This window comes from Ranitomeya imitator, chromosome 1, assembly GCF_032444005.1.
Source record: "Ranitomeya imitator isolate aRanImi1 chromosome 1, aRanImi1.pri, whole genome shotgun sequence".
Taxonomy (NCBI): domain Eukaryota; kingdom Metazoa; phylum Chordata; class Amphibia; order Anura; family Dendrobatidae; genus Ranitomeya; species Ranitomeya imitator.
In genome coordinates, this window is record NC_091282.1 from 86840386 (window position 1) to 86858927 (window position 18542).

At 39.7% G+C, this 18542-nt stretch overlaps 1 protein-coding gene across 1 annotated transcript in view; it reads left to right on the forward strand.

The window, feature by feature from the left end:
- HCN1 (hyperpolarization activated cyclic nucleotide gated potassium channel 1) overlaps window positions 1–18542 on the forward strand; it is a 539017-nt gene that overhangs the window by 100748 nt on the left and 419727 nt on the right. Inside the window, exon 2 of the mRNA XM_069748639.1 lies at window positions 8364–8787. Within this exon, the coding sequence (XP_069604740.1) occupies window positions 8364–8787 (424 nt within the window). The remainder of the gene's footprint in view (window positions 1–8363; window positions 8788–18542) is intronic.

Below are 18542 nucleotides of genomic sequence, written 5' to 3' on the forward strand. Positions count from 1 at the left end.
TCATAACTATTAGGCATCCAACTAGGGTGCCAACACCCAACAAATATTAGGGGCACAGGTAGAGTGCATGTTGCAATTTTGTCACATTTTTGCAGTGAGTCGCAGCATTCATGCTGATCCTAAATGTCTGCAGGACTTCTCCTTTGCTGTAGAAAAGAGATGGATACATGATCATTTCTGTGTTGGTCCTCAAGTAATGAGTGAAGGTTCAAGGTTCATAGAGGTTCTCAGAGAACTATTTGGTGTAAATGTCTGGGGTCAGTAATTGTTAGAGCTGTAATTCTTTTGGAAGTCTGTTTTTTTTTGGGGGGGTGATCTTTATTTAGGGCTGGTTTGGGGATTTTTCATATTTAAGGGGACTGTTTTTCTTTAGGGGGACTAGACTGGGTTTTGTATGTCTATATTTGCTTAAGGGGGTTGGGTTTGGTCTGTTTTTTGTGTAGCTTTATTTATTAAGTTATTTGCTGCCTATATTTAGGATAACTAGATATGCTGTAATTTGGGGGTATGTATATATATATATATTAGATTTTGGTGTGTGCCCTATAACTAATTTAGGTGTCTATTTTATCATGTTTTGCTTTTGGCACTCAAACCAGGGACTTCTTTCTACATGGTCAGTTCCTTTTCTGCTGAGCCACAGCCTGTTTTGTCTCTGTCCAACTGCTGATTTTTTTTTTAGTTTTTCTTTCCCTTTTGGTTTGTTTCTATTCAGATGTTTCTTACCTATTTGGTTCCATACTATCACTTCATGGGAGGGCTATTTATATTCACTTTGCCTTCTTTGCTTGTTTTTTTTTCAAGATAGAATTTGGAGATCAAGCTCCTCAGCTAGGGATAATCTTACCAGGTTAGTCTATGCTGCTTTGCCTATAGTTTGTGTATTTTCCTCCCCAGAACCCTTTCATTTATTTTATGTCTGAGGTCTGGAAGGTTGTCTACGTATTCCATTTGTTGTGTGATTCTTATTTTCTTCCGTCTTTCCTGTACATTTGTCTGAACATGTTCATAGGCTTGTGCATCGTCCTCAGACTTTTGCATATTTCACTTTATAGTAATTTTTGTATTAGTGTTGCACATTGTCTATAGAGAGGGTGCAGTTAAGGACATTCAGGATAAGTCGATGTTGAGTGGGGGTGCCATTGCGAATTCTTAGGGTGCCAACCTCCGCTGTCAGGCAGGGAAAAATCAGGGTCCTAGTCTAGAGAGGGACTTGTTGGTTTCAGGTGTTTCTCTCTCCTGGTTTGTACGTAATCCTTGTGAGTGTGCTTATACAGTCATAACATATTTTTTTAATGTCTATTGTAACATAGGTATTTTTCAGTAGACTGTATACTGGTGTTACATTTCAGGTACAATATGTATTTATTCTGAGGTGCGTATTTATAGACAGGTCTATACATAAACATATCAATTCAGCATTATGTTTATTATTCTATGGTGTCTAGGGCATTTCACTGTGTGTGTGTGTGTGTGTGTGTGTATATACAGCTCTGGCAAAAACTAAGAGACCACATCAAAATCCTGTCATGGGCAGCCCAATCTCCAGACCTGAACCCCATTGAAAACCTCTGGAATGTAATCAAGAGGATGATGGATAGTCAAAAGCCATCGAACAGAGAAGAACTGCTTACATTTTTGTGCCAGGAGCAGTGTGAATGACTGGTGGAAATCATGCCAAGACGCATGAAAGCTGTGATAAAAATCATGGTTATTCCACAAAATATTGATTTCTGAACTCTTCCTAAGTTAAAACATTAGTATTGTTGTTTCTAAATGATTATGAACTTGTTTTCTTTGCATTATTTGAGGCCTGAAACCACTGTTTTAATTTTGACCATTTTTCTTTATCAGAAAACCAAAATACAAAATGTATTGCTTGGAAATTTGGAGACATGTTGTCAGAAGTTTATAGAATAAAAGAACAATTTACATTTTACTCAAATATATAACCTATAAACAAAAAAAGCAGACAAACTGAAAATTTTGCAGTGGTCTCTTAATTTTTGCCAGAGCTGTAGATACAGTATATGGTGAGGGCCAGCATTGATCCTCCATGCAGCAAGCGCCTTCAGGTTTTTCATTTTCACGGTACCTTTTGATGCCTCTGGCTGCCTCCTTAGGCTTTAGGCTGGAATACAATTTTTTTTTCAACTACTGCCCCAATGCATGTCATGACCTTGTATGAATCCTGGTCAGTGCCGGAGGGGTCAAAGAGCACTGTGGAGAAGGAAGACGAGACTAGAAGGAGCTAACTGTGTGAAGTCCTGTCTTTGATACTGTCTGGGGGAACAGGTGAGGGCTGGGGTATAAGTTACTATAAGGTACAGTCCTTTCATGTTCACCATTGAGCTAGATTTGAAAGAATCAAATTGCAAAAAAATGGACTGTGGCAAATCCAACTTGTTTATGAAATTCAAAGTGAGTTCAATTTGCTTCTAATTCATTTTCTCATCTCTATTTCTAAGTTATATCTTTGACTTTTCAAATGTTTTCTGAAATAATAGGCATTAAACATCCATTCCAATATGGTGTAACTGTATCGTGCTAAAAAGCATATTTTTAAAAAAATAAAATAATGTCTAAATTACTTATTGCATTGTCTTCTAAAGAATATGTATATACAGTATGAGCTATACTATGGTTTCTTGTTCGACATTGCCTTATGTGTTTTGCCTGCTGAATGTTTTATAATATGTATTATGCTGCTGGCTGTACAATATATACAAATGTGTGTACATATATATATATATATATATATATATATATATATATATATACATATAGAAGAATCAAAGAAAGAAAATTATCGGCACCACTGCATTATAAGGACCAGCGGATCACACAATAAAACAGCTCACTGCTTATGGTGGCCCAAAAGGGAAGTGGGGTGCTCATTCTTCAATACTCATTGCAATTAGTCCAAACAAAAGGAAAAATGAACAGCACTCACCGTCCATAAAAAATTCCAAGTCTGTATTACAACATACAAGTTCATCGTTCACGTTCTCCCCTGCTCTCCTGCTAAAGACTTGTATGTCGTAATAAAGACTTGGAATTTTTTATGGACGGTGAGTGCTCTTCATTTTTTCCTTTTGTTTGGACTATATATACATATATTTATATATATATTTATACCCAGGAAAGTTCAAAGCAAACGTGTTTAATGTCCAAAACTCACACAAAACTAAAGACACATGGTATACTCCGGATCGAAGCTGGGGAATCAAAACAGTCCGTATGCGAGACTGGTTGTCATGCGTGACTGCACTACCATGTCACACTGAGGGGTGCCAGACGTTCGCTTCTCTTGGCTCTGTGCTACCTCACACAAGCTGGCTGTTGCAGAGCCACCTGCTCTGCCACTTGCAAAATAAACACTGACACCCCCAAACTTTTTGCTGCAGGGTTTTTAAATGGAACCTGTGGCCATGGGCCACTTGTAAGACCCGGCAAGGAGGGAGCAAACTGCCCCACTATCATCCTGTAGTTTTCTCCAAAAGTAAAAGCCCATACCGGGTTTATTTAAATATGCCTTGGGCAAATAGCTTGTCGAAGACCACACTGACTTTTATTCTACATTGCAAACACAGTTATACCTGTGACTGCAATGCACTCCAGCAGCCTCAATACGCTTCTAGGTGCATCCTGAGGAACACTGTTGTGAATTCTGCTCTTGGGTTCCCTCCAGTGGTTGTAGGTGGGAATGCAGTTGTCTCTGAGTCACAGTCCTGGCCAGGTGTATCTACTGATTGCAGTTCTGACTGGGATATTTAGGTGTGCAGGATTCATTAGTCCTTGCCAGTTGTCAATGTTTCTTCTGAAGTGTTGGATCACTTTCTGGCTTCTCCTGCTCTGCTGTCAATTCAGCAAAGATAAGTGTCTGGTTTTTGTTTCTGTGGCACACATGCAGTGTGCTTATATTCCGTGCTATTCATTTGTTTTTCTCTTGTCCAGCTTAGACTGTGTCAGTGTTTTCTCGGTCTTGTTGGATTCTCTGGAGATGCAGATATACGCTCCACATCTTTAGTTAGATGGTGGAGTTTTTGTATTTTCTGCTGTGGATATTTTTGGAAGGATTTTTAATACTGACCGCTTAGTATCCTGTCCTATCCTTTCCTATTTAGCTAGTGTGTGCCTCATTTGCTAAATCCTGTTTTCTGTCTACGTGTGTCTTTTCCTCTACTACTCACAGTCAATATTTGTGGGGGGCTGCCTATCCTTTGGGGTTCTGCTCTGAGGCAAGGTAGAAATTCCTATTTCCATCTATAGGGGTAGTTAGTCCTCCGGCTGTGTCGAGGTGTCTAGGTTTTGTTAGGCACACCCCACGGCTACTTCTAGTTGCGGTGATAAGATCAGGGTTTGCGGTCAGTATAGTTACCACCTACTCCAAAGTTTTCATGCTGCTCCAAGGTCACCTGATCATAACCGGACACATAGCGACCCTCACATATAACACCTGTCACTGCCTCACAATGTATATTATAACACTATATATACTATTTAGTAGAAAGCAGATAAATGTAGAGGACATAATATTTATTTGTGGCACTTACTATGTTATACTGTCAGTCATAGAGTATGTGTTGCTTTTGATCATTTCCAGGACCATTTAGCAGATATGACTAAATATACATGGGAAAACCTATATAGAAGTGTTGTCCATATGAATTAACAGCGTTGCTAGGTTACAAGCTGTCGTATTTCCTTGCGCCTAATTTATCATCGTTTCTGGATTTTTTTCCCTTGACTTTGTGGCTTTTGCAAATTTGTTTCTGTGAAGGGATATAACAGGGCATGACAGACATTGTTTTCAGGTCCATTTGCATGTGCATGGCATTAATATGTATGCTTGCACCATTTATTACATTTTCTCAGTGCATTCATTATGTAGGGCTGCTTCAGCGGAAGAAGGCTAAGCTCACACTTTGCAGTGTTACGGTTTTCTCTTGCATGTTTTAGCAGTATGATTTTTCACTTTGCTACTGATCTGAACTCAGAGCCGGCTCCAGGTTTTCGTGGGCCCTGGGGAAAGAGTCTCAGTGGGCCCCTTTAACACATACCACAATTCATGATTCACAGATAAGAAATATAGGCATAGTACAATGCCAAAGATTTCACTGACTTCTTACATTACATGAGTGATATCTATTGTAAATTCTACAATAGCTCAGAAACCGACGAATTCTTGCAGCGCACAATGCGTGCCCTGGGGGAATTCAAAAGTCTTCTGTCACACAAAGTCACACTTTTCATTTAAGACTGGACAGTATAGTCTTCCATACAATATTATGGGCACTGCATGGTCCTCCATACTGTATTATGGGCACTGCATAGTCCTCCATACTGTATTATACGGCTCAGAACAGCTGATTATCGGGAGCGTTCCAGTTAGCCAGGTTACCGATGCAGCTTATTCGGTAAGCGCTATAGTTTGCCGAATAAGGAGGGAGCCGAAGATATTCGCTCATCTCTAATCAAAAATATTGACCGTGAAGATGAACACAAGACCTAGAAAGCCATTACAGAAATGTAGTCAGCATCACTAGAGATGCAAATAAAATGTGATCAGAATGTTATGAAATTTGCGGGTCCCAGCAAATAAAAGCAATATTAAATTTGATCTGCATAAATCACCAAAAAATGCCTCCCACCTTTTTACAAAGTTTAGATGAAAGTGTCAGTCACGTAAGGCTAACATGACCTAAGCATGGGCTCCCCATAATGCCTTACAGCTATCACATTACATGGTATAGCTCAGCCAATCAGGAGGGATCATATTGTCTGTATAAAAGCCTAGGTAGTGAATGCAGCCAACATTTTAGGGTAGTTATGAATAGTGAGAAGACACCAAAGACACAGCTTAGTAATAAAGATAGAGGATAGTGGTAGAGAGAGGAGAGATATCAGCACTGCCAGACTCAATGTAATTAATTCATCAGTGAAATGGTGTAGCTGGCGTCTGTCCTTTTGCATTTGAATTACAATTACACATTTTTTATTCATTTTTAATACTCTGAAAAGCAGAAGCCAGATAGCACTAGAGAAAAAAAAAATCTGAAAACCATACCAGATGGTATATGTAATGTGCTGCTGCAATGCAGTATAGAGCAACATCCACAAGGGGGTGCTGGTTAAGGAAAAGAGGTTGTACACACAGCGCAGCAACACTGAACAACAACACAGGTGTCACAGGTAATGAAAGAGATGTCAGGCAAGCCAAGGTCATACAAGGAGATAGCAGCGCGGTACAGAAGGGGTGAGCAGAGAATTTTCAGGGACAAGCAAGAAGTCAGAGCCTACCGGGAACATGGTAACCAAAACGTGAGATGTAAGATGGAGTCGGGGTGCAGGCCAGAGGTCAGAACAAGTCATAAACGGGTGCAGGCAGTCAGAGGCAAAAGGAACACTAGTACAAGTATCCAGGTCAGGTGCTCAAACCGTGCAGCATGAACTATAGCTGACACTGGCCCACAGGCTGCAGCGGACTTAAATAGCTCAGCCAGCTTCAAACTGAGGCAGTGGGGATTAACTCTTACATGACCAGTCCAGATATAAGACAGCTGAACATAAACTCAGAACTGGCTCATGACAGTATGCTTGCTTGTTACAAAAGACTGCACTGATTATCTGCCTTTCTTGTGCAGTTATTTTTTGTGACGTACACAATTATTTTTTAGAAATGCAAAAGATTATTGCCCAAATTCGTTACCTTGACAAGCCAGAGCTGGTATGTCAATCTTCACAAGGAGAAACCTTACCACTTAGACCCCATTCCAGAGCCTTTCACCTAGCCAAATCAGATCTCATACTTTGCACTGACAATGGCCAATAGACCGAAACACCGTGACTGCAAATAGAGATTCTGATTTGGCTTTTATCCTAAGTCATATTGCAAGACTTGTTAAAGGGTTGATTGTGACTTGTAGGATCGCTACTTCCAACAGGTGGTGCTATAGAGTTCAAGTCCTCTTTCTCTCTAAAGTGACAATTTGCATGCCCAAATTCCAGACATTTTAACTGTAACTGTTTATCTCACAAAGTGTGTGTGTGTCACATCTATCTGTTTTACTAGTCAAATTTTACATCTGGACACACCACACCAATACAGTAGCCTGTCGCAGATGTTGGATTTTTGATCATTTGCCTACCTAGCATTTCTTATTTTGTAATTTTTCAGAAAATGATTGAATTTTCTAAAACAAAAAAAAAGTTGCTTGTCTGATTTTGCACATACGTTTTACTAGCCCAGTTGGACAACATACCACGGCTATAATGTGGCCTGCTGAGACATTTTGCTTTATGTATGTGTACCTACATTCCTAGCATTTTTTTACTATGTTCTTTTTGGACAGGGTAGTGTAAAAGAAATAAAAAACATACAATGGCTAATAAAATAATGTGGGAGCCACTAGCAGCTGCATAAGCACCTCCACCACCACTAGAATCAGCTGTCTGGGCACTAGTTCTACCAAATGCAGCCACAATTTGCCTCATTTACCTCCAACAAGTGTATTAGCAGTGAGGAATCAGAGGGCATTATGTTAATTATCATAATGTTACCTCTGACAGCAGCCCCATCAGTTTGAGTCAGTGTTCTGACAGAGAGTGATACTTTTTTAACAGTTTTTTTTGTTGGAGAAACATGAAAAGTCGTTCAGTGAACTGTTATGAAATGGTCTTTTGGTTACTATAAGGTTACCATCCATTTCTATGGCCATTTCTGTGGTGGAGTCATTGATATTTCTAAGTTTGTGTTTACATTGCATAAATTAAAATGGATTAGATACAGTCCTAGGAGACCTCAGAGTGTTATACACCTCTTTCAAGAGCAATTGGAGTACTGGCGATTCATAGTGAATTATTCACAGCAAATCACATTTTTAAGGATAGTTCACCAAACCTGCCAAATTTGAATTTCAAAAGATTTGTCTTGTCCTCGCTGTTATGATGCACAATAGGATAAAAGATGGCAGTGTATTAAGTGATCCCTATTGAAACCTACAATAAGCAAGTCACTCGGTATTCATCAGTCAATGCATTCACAGTAATACATGTGTATTTCATAAAGAAATGTGGAATGAATGAGCCCCAAAAAAACTGCATATACACATACTATTATAACAGTATTTCTTGTGTACTTTAATGAGATTGAGCTGAATCAATACCCACTAATTTGCAGCATTCACAAAGACTCTATGTAAATGTTGAAGACTTTGCTTTCAGACTTTGAATGACTCATTATAATGCATTCTGGCATAATACAGTACTTGCTCGTAATTATCATGCAAATTACATGAGGAAGTACATGATGCAATCTCTGCCTGGTAATTATTTGGTATTTTGATTTTTTTTTTTTGCAGGTTTTACTGGGACCTAATAATGCTGATTATGATGGTGGGGAACCTTGTCATTATTCCAGTCGGGATAACCTTCTTCACAGAACAGACAACAACACCGTGGATTATATTCAACGTCGCCTCCGACACTGTTTTTTTATTTGACTTGTTCATGAATTTTAGGACTGGGATTGTCATTGAAGACAATTCTGAAATAATACTAGATCCCAAAGTCATCAAGATGAGTTATTTAAAGAGTTGGTTTGTTGTTGACTTCATCTCTTCTATTCCCGTGGATTATATCTTTCTCATTGTCGAGAAAGGCATGGATTCTGAGGTTTATAAGACTGCCAGAGCACTACGCATTGTGAGATTTACAAAAATTCTCAGCTTATTGCGCCTGTTACGACTCTCAAGGTTAATTAGATACATACATCAGTGGGAAGAGGTAAGAAATTCAACTTTAGTTAATGTATTTACCTATTTGCAAAGCTGTTTTATATTTTCTTGTTTTAATTTTAAGTTTCTTTTTTTTCTTTTTTGTATATTTTTGCCCTTTTTATATCTTGATTAACAGGTTATTTCTTATTTCATCCTTTCATGACTGAGAAGAGAACATCTGTTTCTAGGTGAGGACCATCGGAAGTTGGGCAACAAAGTAGCTGTGCTACACTTCTTATCCAATTTGCATGGAAATGAATGCGCTGTGTAAAAGCGTAGCTCACTGTACTGTGCTTTTTCTGTAACGTCCATTCATTTCTATTGAAATTACAGTAATAAGAGTACTGCATCTATTCCCAGTTCTAGTCGCCCTACTTCCCCTCACTGGCATCATGAAAGCCTGAGATGTGAATAAACCTTTAAATCATCTCATGATAATTATGGTAAATTAAACTATTACATTTTTTTTTACAAATTTTCAAATATATAAACAATAAAAACTTCATGCTGGTTTACACATTCACAATTTTATTTTAAAATTGGTTGATCTGAACCTTTAAATGATTGATTCGATTTTTTTGCATTATTAATTATATATCATATTGCTCTGAAATGTCTACAATTTCTGGAAGGCATCTGATGATCAACCTTCCATAAAAACACTTGTTTACAACCATTGGCTTGCATAAACATGCAAATTATCAAATTGTTTGTCCAACAAGTAGATTGTTTTCGCTGGCTCCGGTCGGATTTCAACATACGTGGTTTTTTTTCTTTTCGCCTTGGCAGTGAAACAATGATGGTCTTATCTCTCACTTTGGTCGTTTCTCTCAGTTTGGTCGTATCTCTGTTTGGTCGTATCTCTCAGTTTAGTCGTATCTCTCAGTAAGTTCGTATCTCTCAGTTTGGTGGTATCTCTCAGTATGGTCGTATCTCTCAGTTTGGTCGTATCGCTCAGTTTGGTCATATATCTCAGTTTGGTCGTATCTCTCAGTTTGGTCAGATCTCTCAGTTTGGTTGTATCTCTGTTTGGTTGTATCTCTCAGTTTAGTCGTATCTCTCAGTAAGGTCGTATCTCTCAGTTTGGTGGTATCTCTCAGTATGGTCGTATCTCTCAGTTTGGTCGTATCTCTCAGTTTGGTCGGATCTCTCAGTTTGGTCGGATCTCTCAGTAAGGTCGTATCAGTTTGGTCATATCTCTCAGTATGGTCAGATCTCTCAGTTTGGTCGTATCTCTCAGTTTGGTCGGATCTCTCAGTTTGGTCAGATCTCTCAGTAAGGTCGTATCTCTCAGTAAGGTCGTATCTCTCAGTATGGTCGTATCTCTCAGTTTGGTCGGATCTCTCAGTTTGGTCGTATCTCTGTTTGGTCATATATCTCAGTTTGGTCGTATCTCTCACTTTGGTTGTTTCAGTTTGGTCGTATCTCTGTTTGGTCGTATCTCTGTTTGATCATATATCTCAGTTTGGTCGTATCTCTCAGTTTGGTCATATGTTTGGTCATATATCTCAGTTTGGTCATATAGCTCAGTTTGGTCGTATCTCTCAGTTTGGACGTATCTCTCAGTTTGGACGTATCTCTCAGTTTAGTCGTATCTCAGTTTGGTCGGATCTCTCAGTTTGGTCGTATCTCTCAGTTTGGTCAGATCTCTCAGTTTGGTCGTATCTCTCAGTTTGGTCGGACCTCTCAGTTTGGTCGGACCTCTCAGTTTGGACGTATCTCTCAGTTTAGTCGGATCTCTCAGTTTGGTCAGATCTCTCAGTTTGTTATAGAGTTCACATTTACTTGTGCATAAATTCACATTCACCCAACACCAGACCCTTCAAAAAGCGAGAACAGAAAGTTACATATTGTGTTTTTGTATCTGGCTCCCCAGTTTGCAGACTGGTAAAAAGCCAGATAAGGATTGATACAGTTTTGAAATCGATTATCTTGAGTGTAGACAAAAAACCCTATTGCAGATATGTGGAAAATTATTGTTCTCGTATTGTGTAAACCTGTCATGTGCTGTCAACAAGGTTTTTACAGAGGTTGGCTTATACTTAGGATAGGTCATCCATATCATATCAATGAGATGTGACACCTGGGACCCTCGATGATCAGCTGTTCCTAGAATTGGTGGCAGCACGCTAGCAGTACAGTGGTCGCGGCCAGGTACTGCACATCTGCCCCTCTTCGAACGAATAGGGCTGGAATCTCAGAAAGTTTGTATAAATGAATGTTTGTCCCCCAAGCAGTTTTCATCCTGCATTAAGGGATCATGAACCTGCTCCGATTGACTTGTGTCAGCGCTCATTTTTTAAAGAAATATGCATATGTAAATTCACCTTTAGGTTATGTGCACACGTTCAAGGGTTGCAGTAGAAATTTCTGTTGCAAATGCTGATGTGTTGGCAGGAAAAACACTGTGTAAAATATGCACGTATTTGGCATGTTTTTAAATGCGTTTTTGTTGCATAGTTCGAACTCATTAAAATGGCTTAAATGCGCTGTGAAAACACTTTGCTGGTATTGTATAACATGCTGCGGATTTTCTGCAGCAAATCTGCGAGGAAAGAAATACAACTAAACTACTGCTAAATCGTAATGTGTGCACATACCCTAAGTGTGCTCTTTTACTGATTCCTATTTATTTTTTGTCAATCTGGTCAATATGAATTTAAACTAATATATGAAATTGCCATGAGATCTTTAAAAGGTAACCGGCCATAAACTGTATAAAAATGTGTCTGCCAATCACAATGACTGGTGTTGTAAGGATATCTGAAAGACAATTTCATTTTATGGGACAGTGCAGGTTTATCTTTAAACATGCAGTCATGGCGGAAAGTGTTGGCACCCTTGAAATTGTTCCAGAAGATGAAGTATTTCTCCAAGAAAATTATTGCAATTACACGTTTGGTTACACACATGTTTATTTCCTTTGTTCGTGTGGTAACGACACAAAAATAACAGAAAAAAAGGCAAATAGGACATAATTTCACACAAAACCCCCAAAATGGTCTCGACAAAATTGTTGGCATCCTCAAATTAACATTGTGTTACGCACCCATTGGAATAAATAACTGCAATCGGTCGCTTACTATAACCAACAACAAGCTTCTCACACCTCTCCTGGAATTTTGGACCACTCTTTTTTTTTAAACTCAAAACTAATATCTCTCCACAGGTGTTCACTGTCGATCTGGACTCATTACTGGCCACTTCAAAACTCTCCATCGCTTTGTTTCCATCCAATTCTGGGGGCTCTTGAAGTTTGTTTGGTTCATTGTCCTGCTAGAAGACCCATGACCTGGGACGGAAACCCAACTTTCTGACACTTGCCACTACAATATTGCAACCCAAAATCCTTTGGTAATATTCAGATTTCATGATGCCTTGCACACTGTCAAGGCACTCAGTGCCAGAGGCAGCAGATCAACCTCGAAACATCCTTGGACTTCCACCATATTTGACTCTAGGTGCTGTGTGCTTTTTTTTCTATTTTTGTTAAACTGAAGAATAATGTGCTTTACTAAAAACTCGATTTTGGCTTACTCACATGCATTTTTGCAAACTTCAGTCTAGCTTTTTTATGTCTCTGTGTCAGCAGTGGGGTCCGCCTGGGTCTCCTGCCATATCGTTTCATTTCAATCAAATGTCGATGGATTGTTAGCACTGACTCTGATGCATCCTGAGCCTGCAGGACAGCTTCAATTTCTTTGGAACTTGATTGGGACAGCTAATCCACCATTCGACCTATCCTATCCTAGGTTGCAACCTTTCATCAATTTTTCTCTTCCGTCAAGGTCCAGGGAGATTGGCTACAAGACCATGGGTTGTAAACTTCTTGGTTATGTTGCGCACCTTGGACAAAAGAACATCAAGATCTCTGGAGATGAACTTGAAACCTTGAGATTCTTGATATTTTTCACCAATTTTGGTTCTAAAGTCCTCAGACAATTCTCTTCTCCTCTTTCTGTTCTCCATGCTTAGTGTGGCACACACAGACACACAATGCAAAGACTGATTCATCTTAACTCTTTTTTTATCTGGTTTCAGGTGTGATTTTTATATTGCCTACTCCCGTTACTTGCCACAGGTGAGTTTGAATGATCATCACATGCTTGAAACAAAGCTGTTCACTCGCAATTTTGGAAATATGGCAACAATTTTGTCCGGACTATTTTTCGGGATTTGTTTTAAAAGTATGTCCAATTTGCCTAATTTTCTCATTTTTTTTTTGTGTTGTTCCAATACACACAAAGAAAAAAAATGTGTATAACAAAACATGTGTAATTGTAATAATTTTCTGGGAAAAATGCTTTATTTTGTGGATCAATTTCAAGGGGGCCAATACTTTCTGCCATACCTGTATATTTACTTAGAAAATTGGTGACGTGTTCAATACTTATTTCACCCTCTGTATATAATAAATAATAGATAGATAGATAATAGAGAGATAGATAGCTAATAGATAGACAGTCTTCTACTGTTGGTTTGTGTAACAGAATCTGGATGTCTGGATTCCCAAGAAGTGAAGCGCAGCATAAATATTGATTGTTTTTAAGTAAATTCTATGTCGGCCAAACATCACTTAGGAGCCCCCAGGGGACTGTTTATTTCATTTCTAAATGTTGATGCCATTAAGTAAATGCATGACACTTATTCTAAAATCTTCATAGAAGATAGGTCACCAAAATGTATCTTTATTCCCAAAGTGCAAAAAGTTATTGACTATACGATGTTGCTACATTTTTTATTGTTTCAGTTCAATAATTAAAATATTAGCCTTATGCCTCAAAACTTTAGCAAAGTTCATACCCAAAGTCCTTAATTGTCATTTTTGAGCTGTTTGGGAAAGTTAAAAGGGTTTTTCAAACAATGCAAGAATTGTGCAGAATAGCATAAAATAACCAAAGTTCTAAGACTCGCCTGATAAATTACCCGTACTCCAGCACTGCCGCTCCTGTGGTCTTTGCCAGTTTTGATTACTCTGCTGCAATAGTCATGACTTGTCTACATGCATGTTATATAATAAATATGTAACCTGTGTTTAGACAAAGGTACATTCAGGAACATTAGGACTGTCTAAGATGCTTCCCATTGTATATTCAAGCTGAGTACTTCTGGATCACTCACTTTATCCTGACTGTAAAGTAATACAAGAGCAGTATTACCCATAGTGGGCAGAAACCTTAAACCAAGACTGAAAATGTGTTAAGGTTTCTATATGCCCACTGCTTTTCTAATATGTGCCTGTGAGTAGTTGTGTGCCATCTGTTTTCCATAGACTGTAACCATCAAGTGTGTGTACGACTATAGCCTGTAACCTCCAAGTATGTGTATGCCAATAGCCTTTATTCTCCAAGTATGTGTATGCCAATAGCCTATATTCTCCATGTATGTGTGTGCCAACAGCCTATAACCTTCAATATGTGTGTGCCAATAATAAGTTACATATAGTTACATAGTTATTAAGGTTGAAGAAAGACTATATGTCCATCTAGTTCAACCCATAGCCTAACCTAACATGCCCTAACATGTTGATCCAGAGGAAGGCAAAAAAAAACCCATGTGGCAAAGAGTAAGCTCCACATTGGGGAAAAAAATTCCTTCCTGACTCCACATACGGCAATCAGACTAGTTCCCTGGATCAACGCCCTATCAAGGAATCTAGTGTATATACCCTGTAACATTATACTTTTCCAGAAAGGTATCCAGTCCCCTCTTAAATTTAAGTAATGAATCACTCATTACAACATCATTCGGCAGAGAGTTCCATAGTCTCACTGCTCTTACAGTAAAGAACCCGCGTCTGTTATTATGCTTAAACCTTTTTTCCTCCAACCGCAGAGGATGCCCCCTTGTCCCTGTTTCAGGTCTATGATTAAAAAGATCATCAGAAAGGTCTTTGTACTGTCCCCTCATATATTTATACATTAAAATAAGATCACCCCTTAGTCTTCGTTTTTCCAAACTAAATAGCCCCAAGTGTAATAACCTATCTTGGTATTGCAGACCCCCCAGTCCTCTAATAACCTTGGTCGCTCTTCTCTGCACCCGCTCCAGTTCAGCTATGTCTTTCTTAAACACCGGAGACCAGAACTGTGCACAGTATTCTAAGTGTGGTCGAACTAGTGACTTGTATAGAGGTAAAATTATGTTCTCCTCATGAGCATCTATGGCTCTTTTAATGCATCCCATTATTTTATTTGCCTTTGTAGCCGCTGCCTGACACTGGCCACTGAATTTAAGTTTGTCATCCACCCATACACCCAGGTCTTTTTCATTGACGGTTTTGCCCAGAGTTTTAGAATTAAGCACATAATTATACATCTTATTACTTCTACCCAAGTGCATGACCTTACATTTATCCCCATTAAAGCTCATTTGCCATTTATCAGCCCAACCTTCTAGTTTACATAAATCATCCTGTAATATAAAATTGTCCTCCTCTGTATTGATTACCCTGCAGAGTTTAGTGTCATCTGCAAATATTGAAATTCTACTCTGAATGCCCCCTACAAGGTCATTAATAAATATGTTAAAAAGAAGAGGGCCCAATACTGACCCCTGTGGTACCCCACTGCTAACCGCTACCCAGTCTGAGTGTGCTCCATTAATAACCACCCTTTGTTTCCTATCCCTGAGCCAGCTCTCAACCCACTTGCACATATTTTCCCCTATCCCCATTATTCTCATTTTATGTATCAACCTTTTGTGTGGCACCGTATCAAAAGCTTTTGAAAAGTCCATATACACTACATCCACTGGGTTCCCTTGGTCCAATCCGGAACTTACCTCTTCATAGAAACTGATCAAATTAGTCTGACATGAACGGTCCCTAGTAAACCCGTGCTGATACTGGGTCATGAGATTATTCCTCTTCAGATACTCAGTATAGCATCCCTTAGAATGCCCTCCAGGATTTTACCCACAGTAGAGGTTAAGCTTACTGGCCTATAATTTCCGAGTTCAGTTTTTGTTCCCTTTTTGAATATTGGCACCACATTTGCTATACGCCAGTCCTGCGGCACAGACCCTGTTATTATGGAGTCTTTAAAGATTAAAAATAATGGTCTATCAATGACTGTATTTAATTCCTGCAGTACTCGAGGGTGTATCCCAACCGGGCCCGGAGATTTGTCAATTTTAGTGATTTTTAGACGCCGCCGCACTTCCTGCTGGGTTAAGCAGGTGACATTTAATTGGGAATTTTTATCACTAGACATTTTGTCTGCCATGGGATTTTCTTGTGTAAATACTGATGAAAAAAAGTCATTTAGCATATTGGCTTTTTCCTCATCCTCATCCACCATCTCACCCAGACTATTTTTAAGGGGGCCAACACTATCATTTTTTAGTTTCTTACTATTTATGTAGTTAAAGAATATTTTAGGATTATTTTTACTCTCTCTGGCAATGAGTCTCTCTGTCTCAATCTTTGCTGCCTTGATTTGCTTTTTACAGAATTTATTTTTTTTTTGTATTTATTTAATGCCTCCTCACTACCTACTTCCTTTAATTCCCTAAATGCTTTCTTTTTGTCACTTATTGCGCCCCTTACAGCTCTATTTAGCCATATTGGTTTCCTCCTATTTCTAGTATGTTTATTCCCATACGGTATATACTGTGCACAGGTCCTATCCAGAATGCTAATAAACGTCTCCCATTTTCTTTGTGTATTTTTGTGTCTCAGGATATCGTCCCAGTTAATTGCACCAAGATCCTCTCTCATCCGTTGGAAATTTGCCCTCCTGAAGTTTAGTGTCCTTGTAACCCCTCTACTACACATCTTTTTAAAGGATACATGAAAACTTATTATTTTGTGATCGCTATTTCCCAAGTGACCCCCAACCCTTATATTTGATATGCGGTCTGGCCTGTTGGTTAATATTAGGTCTAGCAGTGCCCCCCTTCTTGTTGGGTCCTGAACCAGTTGTGAAAGGTAATTGTCTCTCATAATTGTCAAAAACCGATTACCTTTGCTGGAACTGCAGGTTTCTGTTCCCCAATCTATTTCAGGGTAGTTGAAGTCCCCCATAATAATGACTTCTCCTTGAGTCGCAGCTTCATCTATTTGCTTTACGAGGATATTCTCCATTGCTTCCATTATTTTTGGAGATTTATAACAAACCCCTATCAGTAATTTATTATTTTTTCCCCCTCCCCTTATCTCCACCCACAGGGATTCTACATTTTCATTAAATTCACCTATATTATCGCGCAGGATGGGTTTTAAGGATGATTTTACATATAGACACACCCCTCCCCCTCGCTTATCTGTACGGTCATTTCTGAACAGGCTATAGCCCTGCAAGTTAACAGCCCAGTCATGGCTCTCATCCAGCCACGTTTCAGATATCCCCACCATGTCATAATTATGCTCCAACAACATTAGTTCTAATTCGTCCATTTTGTTGGCGAGGCTTCTGGCATTAGTATACATGCACTTTATGTTCCTCTCTGTACTTCTATTTCTTAAATTATTAACTGTTCTGACCCCACCCCCATGCCACCGCCACCCCCAACTTCCTTATTTGTGCCCAGGTCTCTGTCTGCACTATCTTCCCCTCCTATAAAATGAATACCCTCCCCCCAATTCCTAGTTTAAACACTCCTCCAACCTTCTAGCCATTCTCTCCCCCAGCACAGCTGCACCCTCCCCATTGAGGTGCAGCCCGTCCCTAGCGTAGAGCCTGTAGCCAACTGAGAAGTCGGCCCAGTTCTGCAGGAACCCAAACCCCTCTTTCCTACACCAATTCTTGAGCCACTTATTAACCTCCCTAATCTCCCGTTGCCTCTCTGGCGTGGCACGTGGTACCGGCAGTATTTCGGAAAATACCACGTTGGAGGTCCTTGCTTTCAGCTTGCAGCCTAATTCCCTGAAATCATCTTTAAGGACCTTCCACCTACCTCTAACTTTGTCATTAGTGCCAATGTGCACCATGACCGCTGGGTCCTCACCAGCCCCTCCCAATAATCTGTCCACCCGATCAGCGATGTGTCGGACTCGAGCGCCAGGTAGGCAGCACACCGTTCGACAATCCCTGTCTTTGTGACAGATTGCCCTATCTGTTCCCCTAATAATTGAGTCGCCCACTACCAGCACCTGTCTGGCCTGCCCTGCTCTCCTATTTCCCTCCTTACTGGAGCAGTCACTCCTCCGGCTTTCAGAGGACATGCCTGGCTGCAGCAGTGCTACCCCTGTACTGGCACCCCCCTCATCTGCCAACTTAGCAAACTTATTGGGGTGTTCCAGATCAGGACTAGCCTCCCTGGCACTCTTCCCTCTACCCCGCTTCCTAACTGTCACCCAGCTTGCTACTTCATTGTCCTTCAGCTCCATCCCACCATCCCCCCCCTCATCTGTCCCATTGAGCGTCTGCTCCGTGAGCAGAAGACTCCTCTCCATATTGTCTATGGATCTCAGTGTTGCCAGCTGCACATTTAGATTCAGAATCTGGGTTTCCAAATGCACAACGTGCTCACATCTCGCACAGCAGTATGCACCCTCGATCGGCTGCTCAAGGACTGCATACATGTGGCTATATAATAATTTTTATTTATATAGCCCCAACATATTCCGCAGCACTTTACAATTAAGCGGGGACATGTACAGACAATAAATTCAGTATAAGTTAAGACAATTTAAACAGTGAAATTAGGGGTGAGGTCCCTGCTCACAAGCTTACAATCTACAAGGAAATGGGGGGACACAATAGGTGAAAAGTGATTGTTATTTCAGGTCTGGCAATTATAATAAATAGGGATTTTCAT